The following is a 12,352-nucleotide window of genomic DNA, read 5'->3' on the forward strand; positions in this document are numbered from 1 at the left end:
TTATTCTATTTGATAAAGAGGTAAAAATCCAATGGATTTGTACAATTGAAAGAACGCAAAATTTCGAGATGTAGCCAAAGTTCACCAATTTTATACGTCATCTTATATTAGAGAAATGTCGTCATTTTATCGTCATAGATATGACGTCAACGGTCTGTGACTTAGGACCGTCATTCTAACGTCACTTTTACGTCGTTTCAAAAGTGAATTTGACGTAACCAGTGACTAAAAAATGACGTTATAATGACGACACCTTGCTACCTGGGTATTTGCTAGTACATTATTTTCACTTTTAATTAATTTCCGCAGAGTAATATTTTATATCGGCTGATATCTCATATATATATATATATATATATAATCATCAATAATTTAAATAATTAATCATTCGCTTACAAATATCATTCTCTAGATATTTGTTTAGTTCAATATTACAGTCATTACATTAGATAGCAATATAATTTATCATTTATACGTAATATCATCAACATTGTACGGCGATATTGCACGATATTGTTTCTTCGGGAAGAAGTTCAAATCGAAATTTGCACGTAGCGATAGTGAAGACCTCACCAGGTGCCAGACATGAAACGCATAAGTGATGCTTACAGATTGTGCCGAGGATTAGGTTTCGCTATATAACACAGAAACACGTACTCTCGCACGATTGCATCATTACTGGATCGGTTCCAGACAAGCAAGAACGTTCAAAATGTACGAGCCACGAGGTGGAATCTCCGCATGACCCTCCAGGGTGAACCGCAAGGCCTACGGGGCAAAGTAGCAGCCAATCGCGATGTATTCTTGACGGTAGGATAGAAATCGAGAGAACGGTTAAGATCACATATAGTCTAAATTTCTTCGCAAAATATACAGACAACGGGATAAGACAAACCGCGAATGAACACTATGCATTTTGATAATATGCATTTAAAAAAGTCTGCGAAGAGTTATCGAATAAATGTTGCAAAGCGCACAAAAGGGACGTTCTTAACCGCAAGAAAAAATCACGGAAATACGTTTGAACGGTAAATCTCCGTTGTTTACCCTCGACAATTCTCACGCGCCGTCGACGAAAATTATAATTATTCGCAAAGTCGCGGGACACGACGGCGAGAAAATTCCCGTAATAAGGAAACTCGCTGAGAGACCTTTTTTCACGCGCGTTGCGTGCGGTTTTTAGCCCGCTAACGATCGATCCGCGACGCAGCATCATTTTGAGGGAACGTAACGTGTCAGTGAGCTGTCAGTGTTGATTACGTTAATTAGGAGACCCAAACCGGCGAGGTAAACGGAATCTCTCACCTAAAATACGAGCTCAAGGATCTCTCTCGTGGTTTCTTTGACTTCTCTGCGAATCGAGGGTAACTGTAAGGGGAGATTTTGAAATAAATTAGGACCGCGATGTGTTTCGTGTCCGATGTTGTAGACACGAAGTAGTGCAAAAAACGAGCGACAAAGCAAAAGCCGAAACGATCATCGCCGCAAATGAGTTTCAGCATCGGACGCTTGCACGAAGCTAATTATTTCTTGTCTGGTTACCCACATCTCGTGTTTATGTATCCTTGATTAGGACATTAGGAAAAATCTAAATGCAGATGGTGAAACTGTACGGTTAGACTTTCACGATTTGCTTACTATAATAATAGACGACTGTCCGGTCTCTACTTCTTAATGTGTCAAAGATCTATTTGTGCAGCGAGTAAAATATAATATGTATAATAAAGATAGATAACAGAATTTTAATGTAATAAACAATAATTTTAGTGGATTAATGAGACTTTTGCGGTGAATTACTCGATATAATTCAATTAATTTTCATTTAGATGCATAATAAAAGTTTTTATTATATTTTTATTTATATCTCTGCATACACATGTAACAAAAAAATATAATAAAACCCGAAATAGCAATTGCGTGAGCTTATTTACTTATTTACACCACAGAAGTTAATACAGTGGAAAACAGTTAATTTCTACAGGAGAGAACAAGATAATTACTAGCATCGAGAGTACGTAAATACTAGTAGTAGATGATCGCAATGGAACGTCGGCCGAGTATTGAGCGAGCATCGTAATATACGATCGAATGAGATGCAGAGTTTGCTTTAATAAACGCGGAGAGCGCACGGACTCTCATCGCAGAAATTACCGGTCTTGCGTTCTATTATCGTTCGCGAAGAGCAATTCTCCGGGCGAAGGGATAACCAAGAGTCTGCCGTCTCTCGTTGATTGCAACGCACGATACCCATTTTCAATTTCATCGATTCGATTCAATGGATAAGAACCGCGATAGACACCACTATTCACATACAGGTTCTTTCTCTAATACTCACATAGAACGCTTACTCGTTTCACCGTAGACAAATTAAGCTGTCAAGTTGTTAAGGTACATTGTTGTACAATTCTAAATGCGCGCGTTAAATATAAATATTATTTCGACATCGATTTATACCTCTCGAGTATCTCGCATAAAGAGATTTATAAATGCTCAAAATACTTGACTTTTCCCTCTCCGACGATCACCCTTCAGGCGAGAATCGAAGTATGCAATACTTTTCCATTCATGGATATGATGCGATAATGTTGGAGGGGAAAAAAGAAAAGTATGTTAACAATAATACTCAAATATATTCAGAATTTGATCTACGAGAAGTCTGAGGAGCCTAACGTACAGACTTCTTTTTGCTGATATCTCCCATAAGCGTGTTATTATAGGGGGAGAGGGGGGGGGGGATCCGTTTCTTGCCCGAGTCGGGGTCTCGAGAATCTTCACTCGCATACGAATACAATTTTCCTCGTCTACGTGGGCCCAACTCACACACGCGCGGACAGTTACCTATTGCAGGTGCGGAAATTAGAGATTAATGACGATGAGCGCCGATGCAAGGTTGCTCGTCGAGGTCGCACGGGTTAGTTTTCCTCCCGGCAGCAACAAACCCCTCCCCACCGAGAGATAATTCTCATATATATTTTGATTATCGTAATTCCGTCTTTCGTACGAAAACATGACGTTTACCTGGCGGATACCGGGACAAGAGTGATTTGTCGGATTAATGATGTAAATAAATCTCCGGGTACTCATTAACGACCGCTTGATGCGCTCATCGTGCTGTAAAATCTCCACCACGATGCACTCTACAGTCGCATTCTCATTAATGTTGTATACAAATATTTTATTAAAACATAAATAAAACATAAATAAAAATTGAGTAAATAAAAGTTGAATATATATATATATATATATATTTATAGAAATAAATAATTAATCTTTCTAACGACGTTGTATCAGATTTGTAATCTCAATTGCAATCGAGTTATAATTAATTTTCCACGCACGAAAATCTTGCGCATGAAATATTTTAATGTACTAAATGATTATTGGATCTTCGAAGACATATATCATGCAAACAGATGTCGGGTAAGATCCTTGAAAGATCACACTGATTATGAAACTGATTATGATCATTTGCTGCTCTTCAAAGCAAAACTGATTATCATCAGCGTAGCATGAGTTTAACAACATTAAGAGTCCAGACTACTTTAGAGAGTAGAAAAAATTAATTATTTAAATTTTCTGAAAGTATTATGTGTGAATATATCTTTCAAATTTTATTGAAAAATTTGCAAAATTGACAGAGTTATAAGACTTAGAATAAGATAGCGAGTGGGTCTTCAAATGAGCCTGCAAAACTTTAAATGTGTTTTCCTCAAAATACTGTTTTCAAAGTTGGTGTGATGGATATTTTGAAAACTAATGGATCAAATAACTGCATTTTTTTTTTAAATGGAAAGAAATACTTTTCTAGAGATACTAAACCTAAATTGAATTAAAAAATTTAATAATTAATATTTTTCTGGCCTTCATGAAATGAATAAATTTCAGTAAAATTGAAATATCTAATTTTAAAATATAGATTTAAAAATACTGACGTATGTTTAAACGCTAATAAAAACATATATAAAGTGCCAAAAAGATCAATTTCTAATATTCTTGCACAAAAAAAGATCCTAAAAAATATCAATTTTTTATACTGCAGAATAGATTGGATTCTTAAGTTTAATACGCCCGATCTGTCTCTTTTTTTTCTCGCTGCCGCAACCGTTATACATATTTTACGCGGTCTTTATGATGTGCGACATAAGTTATATCGTAGAGGAGTGTAACAGGACGCGAGGAAAAAATCGACGTTATAAGTGGTTAAAAAGCCGACGTTGCGTGCTCGCGACGGGGCGAACGATTGGTACATAATTTGGGGTGTTTTAATGCTTCTGAGAGAGCCGCGGATGCAGCAATAATGAACGATAATGGATTGTTAACGATAAATAATCGTATAACGAGGAATTCATTATTTATAATCCAAATAGTTCGTTGTGTTTATGCATCCAAAAAGTTTAAGTACAATATATCAAAGTAGTGATAAATTTATAATTGTTGCAATAAATATCGTATAAATATCGCCCATAGTATAGTTTATCAGTGCATTTTAAATCAATCTTTTTGGTTGCCGAAACTAGTAACACAACGAGATTTTAATATTAAAAATAATGTGATATTAGTTAAAGAAAAAAGAGAGAAAGAGATGAGAGAAGTGAGATCTATAATTCGAGAATCATATCATAAATCAGAATCAATAACATATGGTCTCTATTCGTGCGATGGAAAGCCTATTGAAAGTGGCAAGCGTATCCGCTACTGTTTCAATAAATAACCGCACAAGATATATTCTCTCGACACTTTTGAAAAGTCAAGGTTCCATAATCCTGATTAATATCCTCCGATTTGTACAGCTCGTAAAAAAGATTAATGCCGAATGTAAGCCGATGAATTTAATAAACAAATCACTGCATTATGTATATGTCTCAATTATTTTTTAATAACATGATTGTATTATATAACTGTATTTATAACATTTGTGGTATGATTATAATCATACAATTGAAATGTATGAGCGTAAGGTACATACGTCAATAATCAAAACTAAAGATTACTTTAATTAACAATTTCATTCATTTCAACGCAAATCTCGCAAATCACTCGGCTCGCTTCTTTCTGACACATCGCGTCGCTTTAATGCTACGTATATAGCAGGCGATTTAGAAACGCACCGGACAGACGGAGCCTGCTCGAACAGCTGGAGCAATCATTTCCGATGACGCGGTTCGATTGAGAACGGTATGCCCGCGCGCCGAGAAATCCGCTCGACCGCCAGATGAAAGGGGTAAAGCTTGCGGTACGCGATATGAAATTGTTCCTCGCGAATGTAAATATTTTTACCGGGAAAGGTCGATATTAAAAAATGCAATTAGATAAGAGGTTTTTTTTTTTTCGTCTTCCTACATCGAAGACATTTCGAAGACATATTTATTTATTAATTATTTTATATAATTAGTTTCATATTTTTCGAGATATATCAACAAATGTACTTGATAGTGGGCGATTTCCTGGAGCATTACACGGAAAAAAAACATTATCGCCACGTTGGCAATTTCATTACCGGAATAAATCGGCGATCTCGCAAATTTATCGGCAAAAAGATCGAACCGCCGGAGAATGTGGGTTTCCCTTATAAATTATAAGGAGCCCTAACGCACACCCGGCAATTCATCAGCTACCCCGGCAGTACACGCACGCGATGGTACCCTGCTGTGTACCGGCACACATTCACATATACATACATATATATACGTCACACATCCTCACCCCTCTCACCCTTCATCGTATACAATTACGTTCCTTCGCACAGTTTTTAACGACGTAAAAGGCGGTTCCCCACGTAAGTGCGGTATTCACTTAGGCCAATTCCCAAAAATTGTTCGAGTGAGATCCTTTAAACGGGGAAAAAATCGATCGACGACGACGAGGACGAGGATGAAGAGTAAAGTAGGGAGAAAGGGAGAAATTATCCAAATTCGTCCGGCCCGGTCGGCGATTTAATCGCGCGACGTTCGCCACCACGTATGTAGGATAAACATTAATGCAGCCCGAAATTGCATTGGTCGAGCGGGATGCGTCATTTTTGCGCGGCCTTACCTCTGCCTACGGCGACCAATCGCGATCGTCAGCTTAAAAACGGTACTCCGGAGATATTGCCGGTGAATTGGAGAGGGGAAGGAGACGACACACTTCCGGGGTGGCTACACCTGGTGGTACACCGATACCGTGTACGGCGACCACCTAACGCGGACGATATTTCGATTACCGGTCTGGTTGCGCGAAAAATTAATGACGGTGTAATAAATAATATCGCGGTATTATTATCATTATTATTATTAATATCGCGATGGGAAAGAAGGGCACTGTATCGGGTACGGGACATAATCATACATTCCCCCTCGTTTTTTATCGCATGAGATAATTATATATGTTCGACAGTGCGAAGGAATCGAACGACTGTTGTCGCGAAATCCTGCGGTAATATTTCATTTTACTTGCACGTGTACGAGAAAATAATTAGCTTCATTACACGCTCCGCGCATTCCCGCACTCGAGAAATTTTCAATGTCGATCGATATCGCAATTTCCTTGCAGTTTTTAAGAAATATAGTAAAAAGTTTTCTAAAAATTTAGACACATTTTTGTCTAAATTTTCAGATTTGGGTATCTGAAAGAAATTTCAGACAATTTGTCTTAATCATCAGAATCATTTTTCTGAAAGTTTAGAAGAGTATGTCTAAAAATGGAAGTATGTCTACAAAAAAGTTGCAGACACTTTGTCTGAAGTTTCAGTCAGTTTTTTTTTACGATGAACATTTGGCGCTTCCGTTTCACAACGGTAAAGTACGACGATAATTCGAGACAAATAATCCGTAAGACATACGTGATTACGCATCAAGTAGCTCAGTCGAGATGAATCGCGTCGATGAATACCGCTGTGATTCGCGACGACGAACTAAATCCACGAGAATTAGCTGGATAAATCCGCCGTCTGTGAGCGAACGCTTTTGCTGCTTAATTTAGACCAGCTGGCCAAGAGGAAGTAACGGAAGGCGCAATCGGAAATCATCAACGTTCGCGCAATGATTTGCCACTTGTTTCATAGCGAATGATTTCATAATTAGAGCCTTGGCAAGAGTTTTTATACTTTACCGTGGATATCGTTGACGCATATGTGAAGATCCTCCCGAAATATCGGCAGATCGAAGTTACACTGGCACGTGCAGGAACTATTCGGTACAAGCAGACTCGAGGAACTCGAGGAACTACGGGAGTAAGGGCTGGCGGTGCCGCTGCTGAGTACTGTACAGGCTTCTGTACAGGAACCTGTAACAAGTTTTATAAACTGTTTTATCTCGAGACACATATCTTACGCGATTTTTTTTATATAGATCGTGGTTTTTTATTTTTTAAATTCAACAACGTTTTAATCTACTCTCTTAAATTAAATTAGCGAAAACTGAATCAATTAAAGCAGATTTCACCGAAGATCAATAAGGATTTCATTGATCTTCAGCGAAAATACTCACATTTTGTTTCTTTGAAAAGTCAGTAATAATTCGACATACATATACAGCTTTTTTAAAACTTTTTTTTTATTTATTTTGGATCGTGCGCTATTTTTGAGAAAAGCCTTCACACACACATAGATAGATTTTTTTCTCCAAGAGAGGTATGAATAAAATTATTTAAATATATCAGTTACATTTTAACACGGTTAAAAATATACGATTATCAGTCTGCAATATTTCCTTCGTTGGTTGAATTTTAAAACTGTATCTTTATTTATTTAATTTTATCCAACTGTAATTTTTATTTCCTTGATTTCAGTTATCACATGTTGTTCATGTCGCGCATTACAATAAATCATCGTACGTTAACTGTTAATCAGCCAATTTCTCGAGAATCGACAAGTTGCTCGTGCGTGGAACGTGATTCGCGTGGATCTCTTGGTAACCCGAGATTGTCGAAAAAGGTGACGTATAAGTCGTCGCGTGTTCCGTCAGGACACGCTGTATAATTCAGCCGAGCAAGGACAGGTCGGACAGCTGTCAAACCGTTACATCGTAATTTCACGGTTAATCCGTTACGAGCGTCTTTTTACTTCACGTGTAGCGCGCTTGTGTCATACAATTTGTGGGCACAAAATCGTCGCTCTCGAATCATCGCATTTTGCTTCCGTGTACCGGAAAATCACGCGCGGCCCGAATCGGACGCAACAATACGCAACGCGTCATAATGTCATTATTTCCACAGCATCGCGAGAAAAATCGAATAGATAGAATTGAGGCAGCGACGAAAAGAAGAAGCGAAAAATCCTTTTACATTCGCCGCTATTGTTGCCATCGACGATGATAATTACAATGATAATATTAGAAAATATACACGTATTTACCTTCGATGGTAAAAATATCGCCATCGGAGTGTCTGATGACCGACAATTCCTGGCAGCGAACGACGATTTGCAGGAAGTGGAAGCAGCTCGCGAGAACGAGAGCTAGAGAACGCATCTTCCCCACAGCATTCTGCAAAGATAAATAAATAAATGTAGATCGTAAATGGAATCGACGGTGAAAGAAAAAAAGAGAGAGAGAGAGAGAGCGGGAGTTTTACGAGTTTCGCGTCGTGGAAAATCCCAAGATCATTATTAATGATCGCTTTTAATTCCGCGAAATTACGCAAGAGACTTTCATTTCCATCGCTCGGCCATAAACACGCATTTGTCAACAGAATTCCACGCACACATCAAGAACGCTTATTGCGAGAAAAATATGTAGAGATATGTAAAGCAAATGAGATATAAAAGAAATTATATTTTTCGTTACGTTAATGAATTAATTCTCTACATGCAATAGCGATATGATGGACTTTTTATATATTTGCTTTAAGATCGCTCACACGCGACGTGCAAGCATGAAGCGTAGAAATACACGCGAAAATTGAAAGGATACTAATTTAGCCATTAGAATCATTTAGCCATTAAAGTAATAATTTGAATTTCTTTGGTACAACCGGTTCGGGAAGTGTTATGATTACGGTCGTTAAGTAGAATTGCAATTAACCCCGGGACATTGGTACACAGAATCGAACCTTCGATGTTTCCCGCGTTTTTTATGTCTCGTAATAGATGCTGGTATACGCTGGACATGCTGGATTTGCGAGAAATTCACGAGGCACGAATCTATCTTCTCTTTTTTCGAATTAATAAATTGCAAGAAATGCAAGAATTTAATTTTTATCGCAATAGATTCGAAGACGATAATCGTCGAGAGTTCTGTCAATTCCTGTCAAATCATATTAGATGTCAAAAGTGAGTCGCGACTATATCGGGCTTGATTATATAATCTAGTTCCTCTCTCGCGCGAGTGATAAATCGCCGGTCGATGATTATGCCTCGTCATCTGAATAATTTCATTAGTCTCCGACGACAGGCGCAAGCGCAATTTCGGAAATTCTGCCGCAGGGATCCGAGACGCGAGAAGGAGATGGATATATATCTGTCTGTGTGTGTGTGTGACTGGAAAAAAAGAAAACGCGATCGTCGTTATTAATCAGAGGCCCGTTATCGGCGTGCCGTCTAAGCTCTTTTTTTTTTCAAAATGACGAGATATTTGACGTCTGCTTAATCTCGCCATTCATCATCGCGTCTCGCGTCTCCTTAAATGTAAATCTTTTATGCAAATCAGCGCTAAAAAGAGCGCGTGACAAAGTGAGATCCTGTAAAAATTCTGTTACTTTTTGGATTTTGTGCAACATGTTATTAAAATTCAATTAAAGAGCCTGAATCTTTCACTTATAATAATCATTTACATCGCGCGATCCGCTTGTCTTTGAGAAATTTAATAAGCGTTGTAAATGACTAGTTTTATTCGCCTACAACGTGCGTAATCACTCTTTCGCAATAATCTTCACGCTTAAGGGATTTCCACAACGGCAGATGTCGGAAATTATTAATACCACATCGCGATTATATTAATATCGAGTCGCGTCCAAAGTCCAACTATTGAATCTTAGCGCGGGTAAATGCTAACGAGTGCGCGGTAATTACACCGCGAGCTCTCGGCGAAATTGTGTTAATAATTTATTAACGGTGAGACGCATCTTTTGCATTGCACTTGTAACCGGATTGCACTTTGATTAAATTTTCTCTCTTCTTCCCTCTCTTTATTTATCTTTGCTCATCGTGAAATTACTTTGACGTATGCTTAAATGCCTCTCAGCTGACGGAGAAAAAGACGATGAAGAAAGTGTAGCTCTGACAGAAAATTTTTTCCCCTTCAGGTAGATATAAGTGACACTTTTCGCGTAAGAATCGGTATTAAAACGAGATTAGTCGATTAAAAAAATGTCAAAGGTGTCCGGGATAAGTGGATCTGTTGTTAAGTGAATTATGAATTCACCATCTGTCTCATCAAATGTATCTATAAAAACGATGGATCCTCATCTCGGAATTCAATTATAGCGTTTTTCGGAAATTCGTGTAAAGCGAACGAACTACCAATTTTTCTCGATGGCTGAACGAATACACGAGATACATAGAAAGAAAAATTTATGGGTTTCACGTAGTCGCTGATTTAAAAAATTGCCTATTGGTCACAGTGTCTATAAATCTCTCTAAATCGTAAACGTCGCTGCTCCTATTAAGTAAGGTATAAAAGCGCAATTTCAATAGCGACACTGTTTCAAAAATTCGTGTGCATTAAACTATACGGATTCTGTTGATCGACGCTTTAATGGGATGCTAATACGTTATTCCATTGATTGCCAAAATTATTGCCGATACCGTATAACACGTCCGAATAAGAAAGATGCTAGCCTTATAACTATCTTCTTTTATGAAGACGTTAAAAACCACATTATTTTATGATACTTTAATCCTTTTTATAATCCGGATTTATTTATTTGGTTTTCCAAATAGTATAAACATAAGAAATATGTTTGTTTTTTTTTTTTAATTTCGACAGCTTTTTACTATTGTACAGGCAAAACATCCTTAAACAACGGTAAGCGCGACTTGGCAGGAAGTGCAAGACTTTTCCGTATGTACCTCTTTACAGTCCGTCAACACCTGCACCAGATGCACACGTTCGATTTGCGTTCCGCACGTTGCAACGCGCCGCACACGTGTTATCTTACGCGTGCCATCAGCTCGATTGCGCATAACGCTAAGCTCCTTGCCCGCCGGTATTTCTTGCTCTATTGATCCGGTCTTGTGAGCGCGCGCGCGCGTGCAATTTATATCGATGCTCGCACGAGACATAAACGACGTCCTCTAAAGCGCGCATTATGCCCGCCACACAAGAAAAAAAAAGAGAGATTCAACGTACGATAGATATAATATACCTGTGGTCGGACGGCTCTTTACCGGACACGTGAGCTATCCTGAATTTCTTTCGTCCGAACATCACCGTTGCATAATATCGGAACGCGCTTTTTCACATTCAACATCCTGTCTCGTGGCACTAACCTAGCGAGACGTAATTCTCGCGTAAAAAAGTCTTTGTAATCCGTTTAAAAAAAAAAACGTAATAATAACTTTATAATTTTTTTTCCTATACAAAAATACGAAACATGTTAATGATTATAAAATATCATAATAATTTGTAATTTTAAGGGCCTAATCTACTCTAGCAGTATGAGGTATTGATAATTTCAAAGAATTTTTTTTTAAGAATATTAGAAATTGATATTTTTTAGCATTTTACATATGTTTCTATCGATGTTTAAACAGTACATTAATATTTTAAATCTTAGATATTTAGCTTTTTTTTTTTTTTTTATTAATACGAGCCTCTGCGCGTATTTTACTACCTAGCTTTTAATCAGCGGCAGATTATTCGTGTTTTCGAGCGCGCTTATCGATATAAAATAATAAAGATACGAAAGTGTCAAAAGCATACGTTTCCTCTTTTATCCAAGTAACTTCTATAATTTTATGCGATTAGAGCTGCGTCAAAAATTTAAAAATAAGAAGATGCGTCGTTCCCGCTCGACGTGCCGTGCAATTCGACCAATTTGCACACGTACCTATTTTCAACCGACAAATTATAGTGATTTAGATAGTGCGAAATGCATAGGTAGATACGTGTTCGTATGTCATACGCGCGAGTTATTTCGTAATAGTGCCAACAGTCACGGTCAATAAACAAAATGATCGCGGAAGAATGGTAGAAAGCGGTGACTTCTAGACGTGGTGACATCAATGTCGAAGAAGCCAGTTTTTCATCGACGTTGTGTGGAATTTATAGATGGATTTCGGAGAACGAAAAGATTCAGTTATGGAGTCTACTACGCGGCAGAGAGAATCTGTGCTTACAAATCTGTGATTAAGAGCCAATTTGGACTGATTGTTATCTGAAATGAAATTTAAGAGTACTATAAACTCTTCGATATCCATAATGGTAATTTACGAAAA

At 37.8% G+C, this 12,352-nt stretch overlaps 1 protein-coding gene across 1 annotated transcript in view; it reads right to left on the reverse strand.

The window, feature by feature from the left end:
- LOC115244222 overlaps window positions 1–12,352 on the reverse strand; it is a 40,956-nt gene that overhangs the window by 17,142 nt on the left and 11,462 nt on the right. The window contains 2 exon segments of the mRNA XM_029821691.1: window positions 7,090–7,263; window positions 8,333–8,462. Of these exon segments, the coding sequence (XP_029677551.1) occupies window positions 7,090–7,263; window positions 8,333–8,447 (289 nt within the window). The 5' untranslated portion in view covers window positions 8,448–8,462.

Source organism: Formica exsecta, unplaced genomic scaffold, assembly GCF_003651465.1.
Source record: "Formica exsecta isolate Colony F162 unplaced genomic scaffold, ASM365146v1 scaffold80, whole genome shotgun sequence".
In the NCBI taxonomy this organism is placed as follows: domain Eukaryota; kingdom Metazoa; phylum Arthropoda; class Insecta; order Hymenoptera; family Formicidae; genus Formica; species Formica exsecta.